The sequence below is a fragment of the Heteronotia binoei genome, chromosome 10 (assembly GCF_032191835.1).
Source record: "Heteronotia binoei isolate CCM8104 ecotype False Entrance Well chromosome 10, APGP_CSIRO_Hbin_v1, whole genome shotgun sequence".
Taxonomy (NCBI): Eukaryota; Metazoa; Chordata; class Lepidosauria; order Squamata; family Gekkonidae; genus Heteronotia; species Heteronotia binoei.
The window spans coordinates 42,605,420-42,630,141 of NC_083232.1; the positions used below are offsets into that span (position 1 = coordinate 42,605,420).

The following is a 24,722-nucleotide window of genomic DNA, read 5'->3' on the forward strand; positions in this document are numbered from 1 at the left end:
CATGGATGCAGAGAACTCAAATGAATTCAGTGGGGCAGTGTTTTTCCAGAGGATTAATTTCTTGTCATCTAAAGCTGATGACAAACTCAAATGTGAAAGCGCTAACTACACACAGACTCCTGTATTTAATTAAAAATTTTAATGAGGTCTTAGAACATCAAGTCACTCCAATGACTACATTTTAACAACTGACAATCCTAATCACTGATCTCCACATTAGTAGGACTAAACAAACATCACGTGTCTGCCAAAAAACTAGCAATGGCTCAGTTCCTGTATACATTTTATCTGCATGAGAAACTAGCAGATTCCATTGCCATATGCTTGACTCCTCCAGGTTTATTTTCTCCAGGGCAGGACGATTCTCTCAGAAGACACATGCTGAATTTTCCACAAAGGAGAGGATAAAAGGTTTTAACAAATGATATTCTTTAAGAAAAAATGTAAGGACTAATTTTAGGAGGGACGATCAATGTTTCCTCCAAAACAACAGTGACATTTCCAAGGCCTGCAGCTCCCATTCTTACTGATTTGTGGCTTCATCTAAACTTAAAGAAGCTCCCACAGTAAAGCTCTAAAACTCAGTTGAACTTAGCATCACTTTACTGCAGCAATTTAGACTTTTCTTAAGGGTTCAAGAACAGCAGATAAAACTCCTAATTTGTGTTAAAAGATGGGAGTCTAAAAACCTACTCAATATTAGTTTTGTAACACAGCATCCATTTCATTCCAGAGTTAACTGAATTCGAATTTTAAAGCCTGAAATAATTAGGAATGCTTATTCAAATTACATAATTAGAATGTAAAGCAAGGAACAGACTTCCAGGTATTCTAAGAAGACATCACATTTTTTCACAGCAGTACAAACACAGACCAATGCCCTCTGGTTCAGTCTTCACATCATTATTTGTCCAGAAATGACTCTGTAGATCAGCTGGAGAAATCTGTATTGTGTAATCTCCTTTTGTATCTAATAACAGGGTTATTGGGTGTGTGGATCATAGTGGTATAATTTATAGTAGGAAAATATCCATCCACCAAATCAAATTCATACAAATGCAGAAGAGTTGACCAAATTGTCTTAATTTGAACATAAGCAAAGTTTTCTCCAATACAACGGTGACGACCTAAAAAGAAAGAAGCCAAAAAATTTAAGGTTCCTTAAATAAGTTTGTATTTAGAACTGTATATTGGAACTTTTATATGTCCATTTTCTTACATTTATCTTCTGAGAGAAATGGAAACTCTTGGTAATCATATTATAGTTAACATTTAACTGATTTACAGCACAATCCGGGGGGGGGGGGGGAGTCTTTTGGGAGCAGACGAGCTGCTACATGGGCGCAGGAAGGGTGTACGCCGACGTACGACTGGTGCCGCCACAGTGGAGGTACGTGGGCAGGGGGCCGCCCGAGCGCGGGCAGAAGTGAGGTGGAGGAGGGGGTGGAGTTCGGGGCGTGGCCAGGCTTAGGCGGCTTTCTGAGCAGTTTGGCCCATGACAACCCCCCCTCTTAAGAGGCATAATATCACGCCTGCAAAAATAGCAGCGTGTCCCATAGGCACTCGTTGAAACCAAAAACAAAGGTTGTCGCTGCGGAAGCTCACAAACCCCTTAGGGAGCGGCGTGATTGCCTCACCAATCCCCTTGCGCCTCGGCCTGGCAACCAATCGCGGCCCCCCCTCTCCTAGAAATACTTCCGCTCTGCCTTACACAACTCAGTTGTTAGAGACAGGTTCGCGAAGCGGGAAGTTCTGCCGGCGAGCTCCCAGCCATACAGACTTAGAGTGAGGGACAGGCAGCCACATCGGTGATGGGTTTTGCACCACGCGGTTGCTTTGACAGTATCTTTGACTTGCAAGGCGGAGAGAGAGGTCTCTCCCCTGAGGCTAACTGCTCGTTTCCAGGTCTCCACAGGTTCTGGGCTCCCGGAGGCTCTGCATGCGAGGACTGTCACCCATGGCTGGGCAAGTTCCACTGTCCCCCCCCCCCACCATCCTCCCTCTCCCCTCGCTCTCGACCACTCAGTGTGCAAGCATCTCTGGCACTTGAACCCGGCAGGGGGCATCTGCTGAACCCACTTTCCCTGTGCTGCTGCCTGCTCCCTTCCCTTTGTCTGCCCTCTGCCGCATTCCCAACCCCTGGAAAGGCGGGGGAGGGGGGTGGCAGCTGCCCCAATACAGGGAGGTGGGTCAGAGACTGTCCCTTTGAGCGCCCGACTGAAATGCAGCCTGCTCTTCCAGCTGCTGCCCTTGCAGGTGCTTCTGATCTGTCTCCGTTTTGCAGGTGGGACTCCAACCACCACCACCCCACTCCCTCAGCTGCTTCTGCCTGCTGCTCAGAATGGAGCCCTGCCCATGACGAGACTGCCCAGCGCGCTCCAAGGATAGTGTTGCACTCTGTTCTGGAAAAATAAAGTCTGAGCTGTGCACTCTGTTGCCTCTCCTGCTTGGCATCTGCTATACATTCCTGGGGCAAACCCCCCCCCCGGTCAACGGCATCTCCAAGGGAATGCCTGGGAGGGTGGGCAGACTTGGTTCTTAGGGGGTGGGGGCAGATGGGCTATGAGCCACCACACTGCCCCCCAGCCTGCTTGGGCTGATGGCCTACCCGACCACACAGGGTTGTTGTGTGCTGGGCACTTGGGGGGGGGGGGCGCTGAAGTGGATGCATGCCAAGCAGCACATAGCAGGGGGCGGCAGCAGGGCAACACTGGGGGGTGGCTCCAGGGGGTGTCTTTCGGACTTCGTCTGGCTGCTCCCAGACACACATTCCAGCCACTGTCTAGAACAAAGAACTCCTGCACTTGGCACTTTCTGCTTGTCCGCGCATGCCTCTGCCGACCAGCCTGCCATTGGCAGAGTCTGACAGCGGGATGGAGTGGGGGAATTGACAGCCTCTCAGGCGCGAGCTTTCCACCCCCTTGCCCAGTCACGTGCAACAGGCTGGCCAATCATGTGGTCCCACGCAAGCCTGTGCCTCCCCCGCCTCGGCGGAATCACCATGGCGATGGGTTCTCTCTCACTCAGGCTGCTCTTCCCCCTCCAAGCGTGGCGTAACATCTCCCCTTTGGATGCCAATGAGCAGCGCCATAGATCTGCCCACGCCCGAGCAGCCAGCCACCACATATGTCTGGATTGGGCTGTTAATTGGCTTGCATTTTAGGGGCTAACTTTAGAGACAAATCTTTCATTTTTCCAAGTGCAAGAAAGAAACATACTGCAGAACAGATCTTGATTAATAGTTTTTTAAAAGAGAACCAGTACAAACAGCAATATTGCAGACAAATGTAAATTTTTATCCATAATTTAGGCATAATTACTGCAAGAAACTTACCAGCACCAAACGGTATGTATGCAAACTTCTCTCCAGCAGCAGCAGGGCTATCCTGGAGGTAACGGTCTGGTTTGAAGCTTACATTTTCTACCCAATAGTCCTTAAGTCTTTGATTGACAGTGGGAGACACACAAACTTGATGCCCAGGTGGAATTGTATATCCAGCAACAGTCTAGGAGCAGTTAAAAAGCAAAACCTTATTTGTAAAAGCTGTTATGCTCCAATACAATGATGGCGACCTTAATCTCACTTTTAGATAGAGCAGCACACTGCTCACTCCCTTTATTAACTAGTAAATATGAAGTTTTTCCCATCAAGTTGAAGAATGCAATATCTGAAATAAGCTACTGGAAGTGAAAAAACTCCCACATTTATATCACCTTTTCTCCAAGGAATATCAGCAAACCAACAGATGATGTCTTCTTGCCATACACCAGTGCACCCCAAGAAGTGAGATACCAAGGTATACAGAAGTATCATAAAGAACCAAGGATCCACTTGTGAGCTAGGAAGCTGTGTCGAGCCATTGGGAAAGGCAGGATAGAAGTGCTTTAATAAAAAAAACTACAGGCCAATTCTGGCTGAATTCAGACCTCACAGTAAGCCAAAGGTTATAAACTTATGTTTTTATTAGTCCAGTGCTTTAGTGTAATGGCTGAATGCAGGCTGCTGCTTAAACTGGTACGAAAATGAATATTCAAAATCATGCTCTGTACCTGGCTCACACTTGCTGCAGTACCACCACATCACTCATTCTCCTAAGAAATAAAAGGGAGAGCTGTCTATGGGGGGTGGAGGTATGGCAGTAGGTGGACTGTTTTTGAATGTAACACTGTTTTGTGGGAAATAATTTCCAACAAAGTTTAGAATATGGTAAAGTGACAAAGAGAAAAGATTCCTTCCAAGTAAGTATTCATTGCAGGCTTAGCAAGTTCACACTGCCAGAATAAGAAATCAGGGAGTCAAAACTCCTCCTGTTTTTTCATACTTTACAAGAATTGTGAGTCAAGCCCTGACCGGCCCAGGCATCTTCTCAGACCGCATAAGCTAAGCAGGGTTAACTCTGGCAAGTACTTGGGATGGGAGACCATGAAATACTGAAGGCAGGAACAGGTTTTATTCAGCCACCTCTCTGAATATCCTCTAGGCCCTTAGTAGGGGTTGGTCACCAGACCAGGTGCATACACACACACACACAAAAATACAAAAAAAGTTGTGAGCCAAGAATTGAAAAGCAACTTAGAAACATCATAATATTGTCCCAAGCTGCCCTAGATTCATAATGCTACCCCATAACATGTTATTCCAAAAACAGATACACCACTGAATATATACAAAAGGTTCTTACTTGTGGAGTTCTAACCATCCTCATCATAGTCATTATAGGAGGCCTAAGTCTTAGCGTTTCTTTCAAGCAGCTGTCCAGCAAACTCATATCCTTGAGCTAAAACAAGTAAAATATTTGTTACTTTCCATAGTAAAAATATTTCACATACAGTCACGTTAACATGGTTGTAATTTTCTCTACTAGGAACTCAAGCAGTAAACTAGCCCTAAAATTTGTGTCTCAAGCACACCACCAGAAATGTATTCTCTTTGAAGCAGTCCTTAATATCATAAGATATTTTGTCAATGATGCAGAAAAGAAAACACTATATGCTATGGATAACAAAATACATGCATCTCTGTAAAGGAGAATGTTGCCAAAGCACATTCAACAACCCTTCACATATAATTGTGAATCAGAGTTTTTCCTATAGCCATGCTGTTAAGATCTCAAACTGAGATGATACCAAATTATATCCATTAATTGAATAATGGAATTTGCCTAACATTTTGGCAGAAACACTATATGAGGAGCAGAGGAAACTGGGAACATCTGAGCCAGCTGCATTAGGCCTGGGCTGAGCATCTGCCATTCCCCTTTACCAGGTACCTGAGGTCAAGGCATGGTCCAAGATGCAAGCCAAAGGCCTCTTCTCCCCTAGCTTGCATCCATGGCCCTGTGCAAGTTGTGCCAACAGAACCAACACCAACCTTGGACAATTTTGCATATTATCACCTACTTCAACAGTGCACTATGTGCCTTTTGAATGGTGTGTATTTAATTTTCATTATTCTGCATACTTTGATTTGTAAGCCACCGAGTCCCCGAGGTGGGAGATAAACCAGTTAAAATAAATATTAAATGTATTACTTGAAAGTGAGTTATATTGTGACTAATAGGAGTCACTGCAAAATAAATATTCACTGGGTTGAGCTGCGTGTTTTTAGTACAAATAGATACATAATGACAAGATTAGATGCACAAAGATTCCTGTTCACAGCTGGAAAATGGGTACCCCCCCCCACACACATATTTTCATTTGTGCTTTGCTAAGAAAAAGTAACTGGAAAGTGCATGTAGCACTTACAAGGAGAGTAAACAGATGTTTAATTTTTCAGTGACTGTATTAGATGGATGAAATAAAGGAAACTACAACCCTCAGCTTGCAAGACCTGAGCAAGGCTGTTAACAACAGGATAAGAACATAAGAAAAGCCATGTTGGATCAGGTCAATGGCCCATCCAGTCCAACACTGTGTCACACAGTGGCCAGTATATATATACATATATATACACACACACACACGCACTGTGGTTAATAGCCACTGATGGACCTCTGCTCCATATTTTTATCCCATCCCCTCTTGAAGCTGGCTATGCTTGTAGCCACCGCCATCTCCTGTGGCAGTGAATTCTACATGTTAATCACCCTTTGGGTGAAGAAGTACTTCCTTTTATCCGTTTTAACCTGACTGCTCAGCAATTTCATTGAATGCCCACGAGTTCTTGTATTGTGAGAAAGGGAGAAAAGTACTTCTCTCTCTACCCTCTCCATCCCATGCATAATCTTGTAAACCTCTATCATGTCACCCCGTAGTCGACATTTCTCCAAGCTAAGGAGCCCCAAGCGTTTTAACCTTTCTTCATAGGGAAAGTGTTCCAAACCTTTAATCATTCTAGTTGCCCTTTTCTGCACTTTTTCCAATGCTATAATATCCTTTTTGAGGTGCGGTGACCAGAACTGCACACAGTATTCCAAATGAGATCACACCATCAATTTATACAGGGGCATTATGATACTGGCTGATTTGTTTTCGATTCCCTCCTAATAATTCCCAGCATGGCATTGACCTTTTTTATTGCAATCACACACTGTCTTGACATTTTCAGTGAGTTATCTACCACGACCTCAAGATCTCTCTCTTGGTCAGTCTCTGCCAGTTCACACCCCATCAACTTGTATTTGTAGCTGGGATTCTTGGCCCCAATGTGCATTACTTTGCACTTGGCCACATTAAACCTCATCTGCCACGTTGACGCCCACTCACCCAGCCTCAACAGATCCCTTTGGAGTGCCTCACAATCCTCTCTGGTCCTCACCACCCTGAACAATTTAGTGTCATCTGCAAACTTGGCCACTTCACTGCTTACTCCGAACTCCAAATCATTTATGAACAAGTTAAAGAGCATGGGACCCAGTACTGAGCCCTATGGTACCCCACTGCTTACTGTCCTCCACTGCCAAGACTGCCCATTTATACTCACTCACTGCTTAGCCAGTTTTTGATCCACAAGAGGACCTGTCCTTTTACTCCATGACTCTCGAGCTTACTAAGGAGCCTTTGATGAGGAACTTTATCAAAAGCTTTCTGGAAGTCAAGGTAAACAACTTCTCCTTTGTCCACATTTGTTCACCCCCTCAAGGAATTGTAACAGGTTAGTGAGACAAGATCTTCCCTTACAGAACCCATGCTGAGTCTTCCTCAGTAACTTGTGTTCATCAATGTGCCTACTCATTCTGTCCTTAATGGTTTCTACCAACTTTCCCGGTATTGAAGTCAGACTGACTGGCCTGTAATTTGCTGGATCTCCTCTAGAACCCTTTTTAAAGATGGGGGTGACATTTGCTACCTTCCAGTCCTCAGGAACGGAGGCAGATTTCAATGAAAGATTACATATTTTTGTCAGGAGATCCACAAGTTCAACTTTGAGTTCTTTCAGAACTCTTGGATGTATGCCATCCGGACCTGGTGACTTATTAGTTTTTAATTCATCAATCAGTTGTTGGACCTCCTCTCTTGTCACTTCAATCTGACTCAAGTCTTTCAACACCCCTTCCAAAATTAGTGATTCTGGAGCAGGCAAACACTTCTCATCTTCCACAGTGAAGACGGAGGCAAAAAATGCATTCAGCTTCTCAGCCATTTCCCTATCCTCCTTCAGTAATCCTTTTACCCCTTGGTCATCCAAGGTCCCCATCCTGGCTGGTTTCCTGCTTCTAATATATTTGAAGAATTTTTTATTGTTGGTTTTTGTTTTTTGCAATATGCTCCTCATAGTCCCTTTTTGCCTGCCTGATCACAGTCTTTCATTTGATTTGCCACAGCCTGTGTTCCCTTTTATTAATCTCATTTGGACTAGGTTTCCACCGCTTAAAGGAGTCCTTCTTACCACCTTTTACAGCTTCCATTACTTTATTAACCATGCAGGCCTTTTCTTATACCTGTTTGTGCCTTTCCTAACTTGTGGTACATATTGGTATATAGATTATGTCTTGGAGGTAATTAATTCATCGGATCACCGTTAAGTCAGAGGTGACTTAGCGGCACTTAACATACAACTGACTGAAAGGGCAATTTAGCCCATCCTACTTTAATTTCTGCTCCTTAATATCGATGCCTGAAGGAAAGTCTGTTATACAATTCTGATGCTTGCAACACTTCCACATCAAGTTCTGAAGTCATTTAGTCTCCAAATAATTCTGCCTACAAGTTTCAGTATTATACAACTGTGCCATCTGTACAGATAAGCAAGGAATTACAAACCCATACAAACCTGATCATAATGTAATGGTGGGAAATTGTCTCCACACACTGTTTTTTGCTCCCTGTAACACCTTTCCTGGAGTGATTTGTCTCTAGCCAAAAAAAAGCCAAGCCAGGCACTGGTGGTTGAAGATGTGTGCTGCCCTGCTAACAGCAGCCCAATCAGCAGCCCAGCAATTTCATCATCTGTCAGGTGATGCCCATCCCTAGATAAGAAAAAGGAAATCTACTGGTTAAAACATGCATCCTGAACACAATTTATCTACTCTTCATGACCAGGCTGCTTCAAATACAGATCAACAAGAAACATACAAAAGGCAGTACAATTTCATATTAATAGAAGAAACAGGAGACTTCGGACTCTTGCCAAGATGAAAACAAGCTCTGAATTCTCTAAGAATGAGAGGCCATGCAAATTCAGAAGTATATGACAAACTAATTATCCTACAAATGTAACCAATTTCAGTATACAAGATCCAGGGCAAATATGACTTTTCACTGACTAATTAATCCTATTTCTCACAATGCAGGATCAGTTTCATGAGATTCATATTTGGATCTTTAACAAAATAATTAATTTAGACAAATCATCTCGGTAAGACCTTTTGAGGGAATCACAGCTCATGGGTTTGATCTTTGATGCACAAAGTGAAGCAGTTTGATCCACTAGACTCCTGCCTATCATTATCATAGGCAATCACATCTGTATTCTTTCTGTTCCACAGAATCCATTTTAGCAATTAAGAATTAAAAAGCCCCTTTCAAGTCAAAAAAGGTCAGGTGTTGGGAGGCTACTGGCATTTTGTGCCATGTTCCTGTTCTGCCTGAAGTATTAGCTGTATTTATTTCAGTAACAGTTCTTCAACCCTGAAGTATTAGCTGTATTTATTTCAGTAACAGTTCTTCATCCCAGATCCAACTCTCGTCCTAATTTACTTCATCCAGATACATCGCTTTTCTTGATAACATGAATTTTAGCTTCCTTTAAAGCCCAGCTTCCTAAAGTCTGGCCTATAAACTTCAGCTGTTTTTTACAAATCGCAGCCCAAACAACATTACGTACTTGTAAGTGACATCCAGTAGAGTCTGAAGCATGTCATCCTCTCTTTTCAGGGACTGTCGGCGTTTCTGAATTACTTTGTAGAAGATACTCTTTATTTTTTTGTGGGCTCTATCTCTTCGCCTGCAATTAAAAACATCTAAATAATACAAAGTAACTAAATACTTGGCCTACAGATCTGGTTTTGACAAATTTATACATACTGGTATAAAACTTAACAAGAAGAAATTTTATTTATAGTCCACCTGTATTTCTATTCAAAAACAAACATGAATGTGTCTTGTTTCGAGGTCTAGTTTAAAAGGTATATAATTTAAGGTAGTTCAAAGGAAGCAACTGAAATGCAGTGGGAAGACAGCTGGACATGTGGATAAACACCTGCCTTACCTATGAAGTGCCTTGCCTTCGGGCATGATACTAAAGTTATGGAAATTGACAGCCTTGTTGAATGCTAAAATGTCACTCCTAAATATGCTCCTTACAAGAAGACAAGGATACAAACACAGAAATGTAAATAGAGAGTTGACAGGAGAGGCAGTTGTGACCCACCAAGATTACAAAGTTGCTTACAAACAAAAAACCTGAAATCCAGCAATATGAAAAGGGGGTGGGGTGGGGGTTATCCAGTATAAATGAAACAGATTTGAGAGCTTAACAGCCAGATAATTCAGCACATTAATCCACACTAACAGTTTCAAAACCCCTATGAAGATGAAATCATTTTTACCGGATTCCTGATTTGTTCTTTATTAATCGACAACAGGCTCTTAAGATACAAAATTCAATCTTAAACACACACTCTAGTACAAGAAATCTTCCTAATTTCTGAAGAGAGCCTGCTCCAAATTACATACAGGCACTCAAACTGCAGGATAAAGGCTAGACAAGAATCAAAGGCTACATTCCAATGCATACTTGCGCAGAAATTAGTAGACGTGCATAGGCTCATGCTGCACATCTGTGAAAGATTAGGCTAATGTGGTTAGGATTTCACATTCTTTTGCAATGTGCCAAAAGTGGGGGGAGGGGGAAATCTGCAAATTCAAAACTGATCTCCTAACACTGCTTTTGCAATAGAGAAGCTCCAAGAGCACCAGTATAGGAAGGACCTATAAATGTCTGAACCCCAAGTTTGAACCCCACATCATTTCTTCCTGTGACTGGGAAAAGCCAGAGGCAACACTGGCATCAGAAGCAGAGGCACTATTGATGATGCTGGACTGGAGGATTCATTACTCAGGCAACACGGGAAGGAGTGTCCACTGTATTGTCTAATGTACCACTTTCAGAAAGGATTTTCAATAGGAATGTGAGATAATGGTGTCTCCAGCATATGAAAATCAAACAGATGCTAGGAAAATAAGTCAACATTTAAACTGAATAGTGTTTTAGCAAGACTGAACATGATCTGAATTGGAACGCTGGTGAAATGAAACATCCAAGGCTATGATGATTTAATTCCAGAGCAGTAGCAGTCTATTGGAGAAAAATAAAACAGAACTCCACTGGTACCTTAAAGCATAACAACACTTATTCCAGCATGAGCTTTCATGAGTGAGGGCTCACCTCGTCAGATACAGTGAAGAGGAAATCATATTCCAACTTTTTATAGAGAACATTTGTTCTAGAAATATGATTTCTTCCTGATAGCATCTGAAGAAGCAAGCCTTCACAAAAGCTCGGGATAGAATAGATGTTGTTACACTTTAATGTGCCACTGGACTTGTATTATGTTGTAAAATTAAACAAAAGATAGATGTATTACTAGGGACTGTTACAGAGGTAACATCCCAGACTGCTTTAGCGTGGTTAAAAGATAATGGTCAGTTGTAGGATCATATGTTGCCTCCCTCCATGTGAATTCTAACCCCAGTCCACCTTTACCTTTGTTACTCATATTAACCACATACTCCCAAGAAACTGAGTCTACTAAAGCCATGACAACTTATAACCCAGTTGGTGGCAGTGGGAAATGCTATGAAGTCACAGCTGACTTATGACGACCTTGTTGGGTTTTCAAGACAAGAGACTTTCAGAGGTGGTTTGCCCTTGTCTGCTTCTGTATCATGACCCTGGTATTCCTTGGAGGTATCTCATCCAAATTCCAGCCAGGGCTGGCCCTGTTTAGCTTCCAAGATCTGAAGAGATCAAGCTAGCCTGGGCTATAAGCCAGTGACAAACTGTAAAGTTCCTATGTTTTACCCAAGTGTCTCACCTAAGAACTGTGGGCATAAAAGGCAGCCCTGGTTAATATCACCCACCCAGGAGGGATATGTGTACAAGAGTAGCAAGAAAAGAGCACACAGTCCTGCAGCCCACTCTCACTGGTTATATTATTCAGTAGGCTCAGGTTGTAGTAACTGCACAGAATTGCATTGTAGGAAACTCTGAAGACTTCTTTTATTGAAAGACATGTTTGCAAGTGGAATCTATAATTCATTAATTTAATTAACAAATTGATTATCTGCTGGTTGAGTTGTTCAGTACCTGAAGCTTGGCAAAGGCAACCAACGTGGCAAAAGCCAAGCAGCATGTGTAAATCCACCATCCAAGTCAGCATACAACTGTGCTACCTTCTCATTGAGGATACTTCTTATCTCTTTCCCATGAAGACAGTGACTTGCTGTCAAAATTATCAGTTCTGAAAGTGCTTCGAACAAGTCTATGAAAAGAAAAGGAGGACATAAATTAAAGGGAGAAAATAAAGTGCTCAGCCTTACATTAAGGGTGTGTGTTTGGTACAAACCAAGCTGGAAAAATACCTGAAAAATACCTTATCAGCTGGTTACTGAGTGTGCTACCAATTCAACTATCCAAAAATGGACACCCTGAAAATATTTCAGATTTTTGGGACTGCTGGATAACCTTTAAAGGCCTTTGGAGTATACTTCCAGCTTGGAGAAGACATTTTTAAAGGGACCATGATCCCTTCAAATGCCTTTGGAATGAACTCTCAGTTTCAGGTTGGAAAAGGCATTTAAAGGTACTACAAGTTCTTTATATGCCTTCAGAGTTCACTTGCTGCAGAGTTCCACAACCTGAAGAAGGCATTTTAAGAAACTGCAATCCCTTTAAACATCTCCCCCCTGCTCCATTGTAAACAGTGGAGGATGGGAGGACCTTCTTCTGGGGCCCACAGAATTAGACCTGTCCATTTTTTTTTAAACTTAGGTTTAAAGGAGAGGGTTTGAGGAGAGGCACCCTTGCAAACTCAGGACTGTTACTCTCTTGATTGAGACAATTCATCTCATGTTGGGCTGTCCTCTTTTCCTGCATTACAGTGAATCTTTTCTTCTCATAGCGTGACCATCAAAATGATCAGCTGTTATGACACACTCATTTCTTTTAGAACCAACCATAGCTTTTCATTATCCATACAGTCAAAAGTTTTGCTGTAAGCTATGAGACAACAGGTTGTCTTATGAAATTTTCTCATATGCTTTTGGAAGCAACATAAATTTGTAATATTATCTCTAGTGCCTCTTCCTTGTCTAACTGCAGCTTGGACATCTGGCATTTCTCATTCCATATAAGGTAACTGTTGTAAGATTTTGAACATCAGTTTACTTATGTGAGAAATCAATGTAACAGTCCCACAGTTGCTGCAATCTTTGATGTCTCCTTTATTAGAATTGGAATGTAGATAAAGCATTTCCAGTCTGTGGGCCATTATTTTGTTCTCCATATTTGTTGGCATATTCTTATTTAGAGTCTGAATGGACTGTATTTCCGTGGCTTGAAATAGCTCTATTGATATCCCATCAGTGATTTATTTCTCTCAACTGCTTTAAGTGCAGCTTTCACTTAACTTTCTAAAACTGCAGGTTCTTTTTCAAAAGAGTCTTCTTAGAATTTGTCATCCTTTCATCTATTTTGTACATTTCTTTAGCGTATTGCTCCCATTTTTTCTTCATTCTGCCCTGTTCAGTTAATGTACTTCGATGTGGATTCTTCAGCATGCCTAACTGTGCTTTTAATTTCCGATTTCTTGGATCTTGTAGAACAGATTTATCGTTCTTCCTTTTGTTGTTGTTCTCTTCTGTTTCTTTACACTAATTATAATAGTTCAGACACTGAATGGCCAGTCACTAAACTCTGCATTCTAATTCTATTTGTGTCATATTTTTACTTCTGCTTCTCCAGTATCTTTAGCAATTTTAAGTTTCATCAGCCATCCATCAAGGCTTTTCATTTCTTTTGGCTTCAGGAATACTCTCTGCATATCCTTTGATAATATCTCTGGTTTTAACCCACTGTTTTTCCAGTTCATGTTCACTTTAACTTAGTGTAAATCTGTTCTTTACATGGTCTTTTTAGGCACTATGAATGTTTTGGTGTTTTTCTTCAGCATTGTTCTGATTTTCAATATTAATGATTGCCTGCACAATTAGCTCCTGACCTTGTTTTAGCAGAGTGAATACAACTCTCCCATCTTCTGCTTCCAATTATGTAATCTATTTAATTTGTATTGGCTATCCGGTGAGGTCCACAAATACAATTGTCTGTTTGGTTGCCTGAAACGTGTTTGCAGTGAATGACTTGTCATCCCCACAGAATTCTATGGGGATGAGCCAGTTTGGTGTAGTGGTTAAGTGTGTGGACTCTTATCTGGGAGAACCGGGTTTGATTCCCCACTCCTCCACTTGCACCTGCTGGAATGGCCTTGGGTCAGCCATAGCTCTGGCAGAGTTGTCCTTGAAAGCGCAGCTGCTGTGAGAGCCCTCTCCAGCCCCACCCACCTCACAGGGTGTCTGTTGTGGGGGAGGAAGGTAAAGGAGATTGTGAGCCGCTCTGAGGCTCTTCGGAGTGGAGGGCGGGATATAAATCCAATATCTTCTATCTTCTTCTATGAGTTGCTCTCCTGCTTCATTTCATGTCATCATGCCATTAGAATTATTCGTTTCTTGGGCAATCTGTTCTCTTTAGGAGTCTCTTCTTGGAATAAAGAGAACAGATTGCCCAGACAGCTGAAAGAGACAGCTGTGAGGCCTTTCTTGAAGAAACTCTTTCCGGATCCTTTTTAACCCTATTAGCTAGCAGATCGATCTTTTTGAGTATGGTTTTCAGAGGGGAGGGCAGCATAGCTTTCGATTGCTATTGGTTTTCTGGAACCATCAATCTTGTTTCTGAGAGTTTAGGGATTGAAATGAGCTAGTTTAGGGACTGATATGGTCCTGGTACCATTAATGAAGGATTTTCTCTCTCTCTCGGCTTGGCTTCGCGAACGAAGATTTAAGAAGGGTGCAATAGTCCACGTTTGCTGCAGGCTCGCTGGTGGCTGACAAGACCAATGTGGGACAGGCAGGTCCGGCCACAGCGGCTGCAGGGAAAAGTCTGATTTAGGGTTGGTCCTGTAGCAGTGCGATTCTTCCTCAATCTCCTTTTGTCCTCAAGACCAGCTATGCGTGTGTTCTCAAAGGAAGAGACAGCCTGGTGGATGGTGTGCCTCCATGCTTTGCGATCTGAGGCTAGGTCAGACCACTGGTGATGGTTGACGTGACAGGTGCTAAGGGATTTCTTCAAGGAGTCCTTGTACCTCTTCTTTGGTGCCCCTCTATTTCGATGGCCGGTGGAGAGTTCGCCATTGACTTCCCAAAATGGTGGGCTCCCCAAGGACTTATTTATATTAATCTTCAAAGCTCCAAATAATGTATACGTGTGTAACATTTTTCCTTGCATGAGTCAAGATTTATAAATTTAGAGAGTTTAAGGTCATGTGGGAAAGAGGAGAACATTGTAATTTCTTTGTTTACCCACTTTTAGCTCTGATGCCCTTTCAGAAACAGTAGTTCATCTACAGTTTTGCGCACTATATCACAAATGTAATAAAGAATAAGAGACACCTAATGCGTACAACTGATTGTAAGAAAGTATACTAGCCTAGCTTGTTGTTCTTAAGGATTTCTCAGCAACTCAATATTGACCTGTATAATTTCAGAGTACAACTGCTCATCTTTGTCTGTTGAAAGTAATTATACAATGCAATATTATGTCACAACAATAATCATGCTTCCTTCATTTCATGTTCTGCTCAAACACAGCTTTTCAAATTATATACTTACTTCTTTCTCCTTTTTCTCCCCAAGTTTTAAAGTATTCCTTAGTTTCTTCTTCTATTATGGGCACATGATTTTTAAATTGTGCTATATTCAGACCACTTTTCAACATCTTTTTCTGTTCCAAAAATATCTTCAAGGATAAAGAAAGAAGATGTTATACAAGACAAACTATCCCGCTTGTACCATTGATCTAGTGAAGACAGACTTTCTAAGCACAATTCAAAATTAGACACAAGCTTAACTCCCTCCACCATGCAAATCAACTGGATGAAAGTTGCTCAATTTCAGCAGGATCATGCCCCCATGTTACAAACATATGATGTCTATAATAACTTTAATTGCACATAAATTGTTCAAGTGTTATACATGGAAAATAAAAAGCTTTTCTCCAGAAAAGCACATCTGAGATGACAGAAACTTTTCTCCCTTTCTTCTCCAAAAGTCTTGCTGTGTGGCAAAGGTGAACTGTACCCATAATTAGCTGCGGTGGATTGGATCCAAAGATTCCCTACTCAATGCATGAAGATGGCACCCTGCTATCATATTTAACTATATTTTAATCCTGTTTCCTTCACCAAGAGAGACCCAAAGAAACATACAGAAAATATAGCTACAATCAAATTTATATAAAACAAATTATAAAAAAAACTACCAAAAGACATAATGCAGCAGTTACCTTACACTACAGAACTCTGTAAGAAAAAATTAAAATAAATCTAGAGGTGGTCTTTTTACTTGCACAAAAGGCTGTGCATACCTTCTGGCACAATATGAAGCATGAGAATTGCTATGTGGGGAATCAAACCCAGTTCTCCCAGATAAGAGTCCGCACACTTAACACCTTTGAACTTATGATTTGAACTGTAGATCAATAAATGCACTCAAACTGATAATCTCAGCAGTCACCTATATGTTCACTCTGTATGCTACTCTTGCTTGACTTATTTTATCAGCTGGAATACTGACGATCAAAACAGCATATTATTGATGTTGTTTCTGGTATCCTGCTATTGTGAAATCTGTTTCATGTTATTGGTATGTTATTAGAGACTATTAAACAATACACATACTGAGTGAGGTACATCATATGCAACTCCTTTGCCAAAGACAGGTGTGGTTAGCCGTGAATACACATCTTCTGCATTCAAGTCTTCATTTTTGCTGTTGAACAGAACAGCAGCAGCATCACTACCCAGCAGATAAGTAAATGTCTTCCCCACCATTGTGAAGCTAAACACAGGTCCATACTGTAAAGAAAGCAAGGAATTGAGAAGTCGAATGCAAACAGGAAAAATGTAATTATAAAGAATGCCATTTTTATTTTATAGCAAAAATTACACTGTAAGAGCTGTTACTGTGATTTGTTATTGCTTCAGACCTGTACACATTCAAGAAAACAAGAACAACATAAAGAAGTTCAATAACCTAATTAAACTACCAGGCTTGCTTAAGCACCAAGGGCAACTGGTTTGATCTGGGAGAACCAGCTTTGATTTACCACTCCTCCTGAAGGAATGGCCTTGGGTTAGCCATAGCTCTGGCAGAGGTTGTCCTTGAAAGGGCAGCTGCTGTGAGAGCCCTCTCAGCCCCACCCACCTCACAGGGTGTCTGTTGTGGGTGGAGAAGATATAGGAGATTGTAAGCCACTCTGAGTCTCTGATTCAGAGAGAAGGGCGGGGTATAAATCTGCAATTCTTCTTTAAGAAAACAGGTCTATTGCTAACAGCCAGAAATGCTCCATGCATCTGAGGCCAAAGGAACTGCTAGAAACATATAATGCAGTAACTTTAATAAGATGGGATGTAGCAATGCCTTGGATGGTATACAGTTCAGAAACCCTATGCATTTAGAGCCTAATCTGTTGTTCTATCGCCATAATTTGTTTACTTCATATTTATCTCAAATTTTTAAATAACTATTGACTCAGTAGAATATACATAATACATACAAGGCCAATACCCAAATAATAAAAACCATGCAAAATATGAGCTCTGCATCATGCACTTCACTTCAAGATCCATTTTCTGCACAACCCTCAACCATGATGAGTCTAGCCTGGAAGTATCTCTGTTTTACTGGTAGGCCATTAGTTTCATCAATGTGCAGGTCTCGTTCATCAACCAGTCATTAATTCTGGACCTTTTTTCTTTCCTTATTTTTTTTTTGCTCACAGTTCCTAACAAAACCGATCTGGCTGTGGTAATCATATATAAAGCCAACACTTGAAGCTTTTTAGAAATATCAACCACAGTAAGATCTCTGGTTTATAGTGGCTCTGTCTCTCCAATCCAAATGATATAATTTCTACCACTTGTTTCCAATAAGCTGCTGTCCATTTACATATCCATCACACACATTGGAGTGGGGGGGGGGACTGCCTTCTCTACCTCACATAACCAATGCTTTTTACTCCCAGGTCCATAGATTTTTGCTAGCCTGAAAGAGGTTATGCCATCAACAGGTCACTTTCATCAGATTTTCCTTTGAAGAGAGGCAAATCGTAAAGGTGGTTCCGTATGTAAATATGTATCTCCAGTTTTTATCAATACTGATTATCTATTTTGTCATCTTATAAGAAAACTATTACCTGGTTTATGTAACACATCCAATAAAATGGTATGCAGATTCAGAAAATGGTGTACTTCACATTTAATTAACACTTTCTTGATGTGATTCTTGCAATCGTAATCAAATTTCACTATTTGAAATTGCCCAGCAGAGTTCTGCCCAAGAAATTTATACTTGTGCCTCAGATCTTGGACTGCCACAGACTTGCATGCATATATAGCTACAGACCATCCCTCCTTGTCTTTCATTTTATCTCTTTTGACTCTTGACTTCCCTCAATAGCCCAACTTGTATAGAATGGAAGCTTGGAGTGACTGGTTTGTTATAAGTTAGATTCAGCTAGGTAGCCATGTTGGTCTGAAGCAGCAGAACAAAAGTGGCACTTTTAAGACCAACAAAGTTTTATTCAAGGTATAAGCTTTCGTGTGCACACACACTTCTTCAGATACAATGAAATGGAAATTACTAGTCCATACATATAGTTAAGAGGGCGGGAGCAGTAAATTAGCATACAACATAATGAAGATGTTTAACAGATGCAAGGACCAAACAGGAATAACAGCTTCATTCAGCCCTTACATCTGTATTCTCATCAATTCCCTTGAAGGGCCATACATCCTCTTTATTTTATTTCTAATTCGGAATAATAGATTAGAATAGTAGATTATAATGTAACATAATTAATAGTAGAATGTAATGTAATTTGTAAATGGTAGATTGGAATTGGTTACAGGGGAGATAACTCTATACAGCCAATTGCCCCTCTTCAACAAAGATGCTGCTGCAAGGTCACCTCCATGCTTGAGAGGAGATGGATGGAGCAAAATGGCAAGGTCTCAGTTAATTACTCTCAGCATTCCACAGTTAAGGATACATGTAAGTGCTCAGCCTGCTGTTAACCTCCAGCTCTCCCCTGGCTTCCAAGAGGGAGGCTGGCCTGGAGCCCTGACAGGAGAGGCACACTTGATTGATATGCTGCCACGAGGCTGATTCTCTGTATGAAGCAGACCACCAGCCCACTCTGCTTCTCCTAAGATATTATATCTGTATGCAGTCTCCTATGCCCAGGTTTAAAGTTCCCAAATTAAACTCTCTTCAAGTAGGGTCCAAGACAACTGAAAGCTCCTGCAGCTCCAACAAATAGACCAATTCCCAGAGGTCTTTCTTAGGATTAATTACGGTGCAAGAACTTTTAAGTTAGTGATTCCACCAGTCGTCAGTACAGTTTAAAATACAATCCAGAAGGTAGGTCATCTTACATTAGCCCTAAGGCATAACAGTAATCCAAATCAGCCAGCGCAAATCCAAGGTTCCCAACAAAATAGCAATAATTTCTGGATATAAGCCTAAACTTTACTCACAGCCTAACCCTTAGGATAAGCCCACCATAATGAGGGAAATGTCTCCTCTTTTACCCTTATGAGAACCATAGGCAGTGATTAGATTCACCTGCCTCCCCTATCTAATCACAAGCTTGACACATGCAATTAGCTAGATAGAAATGATCTGGTTTGACAGGGATCATTAACGAGAATCCAAATGATCTAATAACAGCCTACAGGTGGCCTACCAGTGATTCCATCTGAGGGCTAGGCTGCTGCAAGCACTAACCCCAGGGTCTAAAAGTTGCAAACTAAAATTTCAGAATAAGTGACCTCAGTCACTACAATACATCTGCTCATCAGTCTCGTTCTGACATATTTATTTCCTTCACTATGTCCCCCCCCCCCCGAATTAAACCCAAACAGATGGTAACCATATAACCTAAGCTTGCTTTCCTGTTTGGTCCTTGCATTTTCATTATATTGTATGCTCATTTACTGCTCTCGCCCTCTACCTATATAGAAAAAGAAGGTCAGAGTCTCAGAGCAGCTTACAATCTCCTTTACCTTCCTCCCCCACAACAGAAAACCTGTGAGGAAGGCAGGACTGAAAGAACTCTCACAGAAACTGCCCTTTCAAGGACAGCTCTGCAAGAGTTATGGCTGACCCAAGGCCATTCCAGCAGCTGCAAGTGGAGGAGTGGGAAATCAAACCTGGTTCTCCCAGATGAAGAGTCCATGCACTTAACCATTACACCAAACTGGGTTTCTGGTAAATTCTATTTCATAGTATCTGAACAAGAGTTCATGAACATGAAAGTTTATACCTTAAATAAAACTTTGTTGGTCTTAAAGGTGCTGCTGGACTCAAATTTTGTTCTGCTGGCTTGTTATAAGGTCTTAGTCATAATGACATCTTGTTAGTCACAACATCTAAATGTTTGGTATTATTTTGACTGCTTCAGACTCAAGACAACATGAGGCTCAAATATTCTAAGTAATTCAGTTACTACAAAATATTATCAAGAAAAATACTCACCTTTTCGTAGGCATTTTCTAAAAATTCAATTGGACTTTTCCCAAATGCAACTGCATGTCCCAAAAAGGGGATGTTTGATGATATAAAAGGAGGATATTTCTGCAGAAGGCAAAAATACTTTTAATAGTATTGCAGAGAACAGAATTACACAAGGTTGCATGATCAAGAGCTTATATAAAATATACATAAATCATGTATAAATCATGAATGGAGGCTTAAGAAAAATAATAGCCAGTTGCAATCTGCTTAGTGGGGTATGGTAGTGAGACAATCATCAAAACAATCAACAATCATTATTACTTGTAGTAGGACAGAAGTGAGCAGAGATAGGATGTAGCACATGGGTAAGAACAGGCACAGTGTCTTTCATCCATGATGATGATGATGATATTGGATTTATATCCCGCCCTCCACTCCAAAGAGTCTCAGAGCGGCTCACAATCTCCTTTACCTTCCTCCCCCACAACAGACACCCTGTGAGGTGGGTGGGGCTGGAGAGGGCTCTCACAGCAGCTGCCCTTTCAAGGACAACCTCTGCCAGAGCTATGGCTGACCCAAGGCCATTCCAGCAGGTGCAAGTGGAGGAGTGGGGAATCAAACCCGGTTCTCCCAGATAAGAGTCCATGCACTTAACCACTACACCAAACTGGCTCTAACAGTAACAGCAGCACCAACACCAACAGCTGTGCTTGAGAAGGTACTTGCTTGAAATGTGACTGTGGCAAAGCACAGTTGGCTTGCTCTATCTAAAATCTTGCTGCTGTAGCTAGAAGTTTGTAAGTTACCTTTTGTACCACTGAATCTATATATACATTTAAGATCAAGGACTTTTAAAAATGCCTATATATGCAATTCATAGTATGATATTATAACTCTATTAAAACATCCAAACATAATGCAACTTTTTGTAATAGCTCTGTCCATTTAAATACATTCTTATAATAGCTTGTCCTTTTAATTGTTTCCATACTACAGCTGAACATAATAAGCGCAACCTTTTTAATCACCTAACTGTGAGAAAGCCTTAGGATGCTCAAACAACTATAGCCATAGTAGCAGGTGTGTTAATTTTTTTCCCCTTTTCAGTCCAGTTGTACACGGCAATATTGAGATTATATTGTAACTGATTTTTATAAATGACTGTAGTATTATTTTGTAACAGTCCAGGATCTGAGGAAGACAGTATGAAATGAAGCTGAACAAATCCAGAATCTTTGTCTATGCATCGGAATTCAGGACTGTGATTTTTCTCATTGGGATATTATGGACTTTGAAAGACTACACAGTTAAATTGTGTTTCTTTAATTATAATGCTTAAATTTTCTACATGAGCCCTACTATTTGGATTGTATTACTGAATATGATGTAGAATTTTGAGACTTTGTAAAAGATATACATACAAACTGATTTTCTGTATTATAGGGGTTTCTGACACATTGTGATAATAATACAATAAACTGTCAGAGAATCACTCTTATCTGTTAAAATTCTAATGAAAGCAATATACCTTAGTGACTTTTTAAACAAATAGTCTTTATTGGTGTACAGCATCACATTGATACAGTTTGATGTATTTTACAGAACCATGACCCTTCCTGTGATTTATGAGCCACCGAAATTGGCATCCAGACATATCTTTCTCATAGGAAGCTCTGTTTTGACCTGATAGTGCTCATCTGTTGCAATGGGGGGATGGACATCTGGCTATATGGGGTTAGGTATGGTCTACAGACTTGGCTACAGCTGTAGGACTGTTGGCAATACAAGGCCTAGCTCCTGTGGTGGTATCAGCATGGAGCCATATCCATTTTAAGAAAACTGGCCACTGGGCCAATCTTCCCTAACAAATGGGACAGCTCTATTTGTCCAACACCATTAGCAAATTATATATATAATACTAAAATAATATAACCTCCTGATAGCCCTGTTCTCAGATACGTTGGACAGCTTCAAAAAGGTGACCCAATCCACCTAAGGAAAAATGAGCAGATGAGTAAGAGAGAGAAGAGGAATTATTTGGACTTGGAGCTTGGGACACAGTTAGAACACAAATTGCGAGTTAAAGAAACATCTTAAGATGCAGAGTCTAGAGCTGATAGATCTGCTGCCTCTTTTTATCAATTTATACTGTACTATTAAATGTGTACATAAAGCAAATAGTACATAGCACCGTAAGCTTTCAAGTCCCCTCATTCAAAGGAAACCAACCATTCTAGCTAATTCTTAGGGAAGTAGGGCACTTTTACCACTATTATTCATTCATATACCCACTCCATGCAGTCCACTCATGATATGTTTACTCACAAGTTCAACTGAATCCTATATGGCTTACTCCAGACAAAGACTGCAGTATAATATTCAGGCTCTGACAGCTTAGTTTTATTTTATTTAGAAAACTTATGTCTCACCTTTCTTTGGCTAAAACTGCGTTAGAAGCAGCTAACAAAAAGTATAAATATAAAATTATGCAGGTAGCTGTGTTGGTTTGAGGCAGCAGAACAAAGTTAAGAGTCCAGTGGCACCTTTAAGACCAACTAAGTTTCATTCAAGGTGTGAGTTTTCATGTGAACACACACTTCTAAAGTGATTCTTGGTCTTAAAGGTGCCACTGGACTCAAACTTTGTTCTAGTTAAAATATAGTAGGTAGCAGTATACACTAAATAAAAGCATCAATAAAATAGCTGTTGACCTATCAGCTTAAACTGATGAAACACACTCCAGGCCAAGGGTATTGAACTTATTTGTTACGAGGGCCAGATTGTACATAAATGGGACTTTGCGGGTCCAGGCCATGTGTATCATAAAATGTAATGCCAGGTAGTGGAGATATAAACTTTATAAAGGATACAGAGAAACACAATTAAAGATATTATTTTTAATTAAAATACAACCATGCTTAAAACTCTTGTGATGTTAGCATAGCAAAGTCTAGTGCCCCAGTCAGGTAACTTAGGGCAAGCATGGAGATAATAATATAGTCCTGAGTCTTTCATCTACAGATCATGACTAGAACAGAGCTTCCTGCCAAGAAAGGAAGGCCATGAGGTATTTGGGCAATCTTGAGAAATGCACTGCCTACACCGACTACTCTGTTGACAATAAAGACGAGCTCTTCTGGGCTGACTTCATTAGCCAAGAGAAACAAGGATACTGGCAGTGGTTTCCATTTCACGCACCTACCCTAGAAACAAAAAGTGAGCCAGGTTCCAGACACACGACATAAGCTCCAGGGAACTGCCCTCCCCCCTTTTTTTTTGGCAGCGTCAAGTCACAGCCAACTAACTGCAATCCTTTAGGGATTGCAAGGCAAAAGAAGTTCCAACTGGCATTGCCTGCCCTCTGTATAGCAACCCAAGACTTTCTTGGCGGTCTCCCATCCAAATATTAACCAGGACTGACTCGCCATAGTTTCCGAGATCGGGCTAGCTAGCCTGAGCCCTCCTGGTCAAGCCTTTCGTAACTAGTCCATCCCAGGGCATTTTCAACCTGCCATGCAACATTCTTGCCGGATGCTTCCCTTCAGCAAGCTTCCCTGCAATTTTACCTCTCAACATGAAGTCCCAGCGCGCTGCTGAGGAAAAGGAGGAGGCAACCCATTCTTACCTCTTGGCTGGTGCTGGGCTGTTTCCGGTTGCGAGAGCCCACCTGAAAAAAATACCCCAGGCTCAGGGCGAGGGCGGCCAGCAAGAGAGACAGAGAGCTCCCCGCAGCCTTCTCCAGCAGCAAGCTCCCCACATCCGACAAGCTCCCCATCGCCGTCTTCGCGCCCTACAGAGAGAGAGTCCCAGCCGCGACTTACCGAAGGGGGGCGGGGCCAATACCGCCTAACTTGCGCTGGGCTGATCTCTGCTCATCTGACGAACGCCGCGCCGCAGCCAATCAGCGAGCGAGCAGCAACAAGGTGACAGCGGCGCCGACTTTCGGGTGGCAGAAGCAAGCAGCCTAGTTGGCTGTGTGTGTCTGGGGACACGGCGAAGCCGGCGAGCCACGATGCAGTTAAAGTAGTAAAGAGCTGTTCTGATTGGCTCAGCCAGGATCCAGAAAGAAGCTCTACATCCTCGTAGGCAGAGGTGGCCGGACTCACTTGCGGGGGGGGGGAGGGGAGGGGAGGGGGAAAAATTCCATTGATCCCTATGGAGACATCTTCTTAAGGCATAATGGAGAATCGATCTGTGGGTATCTCGTGCTCTGGAGGTGCTGTTTTTTGTTAGAGGCACCACATCTTCAGCATAGCGTCTGGTGCCTCTCCTCAAAGAATTCTTAAAGTTTCAAAAAGATTGAACTAGGGGGTCCAATTCTATGAGCCCCAAAAGAAGGTGCCCTTATCTTCCATTATTTCCAAAGGAATGAAGGCATTTAAAAGGCATCCGGTCACTTTAAATGTGATGGCCAGAATTCCCTTTGGAGTTCAGTCGTGCTTCTCACAACCTTGGTCCTGGTTCCACCTATAAAGTCCCTAGATATTTCC

General features: G+C 41.6%; 1 protein-coding gene across 1 annotated transcript; it reads right to left on the reverse strand.

Moving 5' to 3' along the window:
* Positions 1 to 124: 124 nt before the first annotated feature.
* LOC132578457 (lanosterol 14-alpha demethylase) lies at positions 125 to 24,096 on the reverse strand. Its single transcript, XM_060248485.1, has 10 exons — positions 23,858 to 24,096; positions 20,254 to 20,352; positions 16,395 to 16,571; positions 15,328 to 15,454; positions 11,753 to 11,927; positions 9,269 to 9,388; positions 8,216 to 8,411; positions 4,683 to 4,778; positions 3,335 to 3,506; positions 125 to 1,127 (listed from the first exon to the last, which is right to left on the reverse strand). The coding sequence occupies exons 1-10, from the start codon at positions 24,005 to 24,007 to the stop codon at positions 931 to 933; spliced, it is 1,509 nt and encodes a 502-aa protein (XP_060104468.1). The 5' UTR covers positions 24,008 to 24,096; the 3' UTR covers positions 125 to 930.
* Positions 24,097 to 24,722: the final 626 nt, after the last annotated feature.

Excerpts from the sequence above, each read along its gene's own strand:
- LOC132578457 (XM_060248485.1), bottom strand. The coding sequence starts at position 24,007 with ATGGGGAGCTTGTCGGATGTGGGGAGCTTGCTGCTGGAGAAGGCTGCG. Across the intron at positions 11,928-15,327 it reads GGGAGAAAAAGGAGAAAGAA|ACTTGTTCGAAGCACTTTCA; the intron begins GTAAGTATATAA and ends TTCTTTTCATAG. Across the intron at positions 4,779-8,215 it reads CACCATTACATTATGATCAG|CTCAAGGATATGAGTTTGCT; the intron begins GTTTGTATGGGT and ends TACTTGTTTTAG.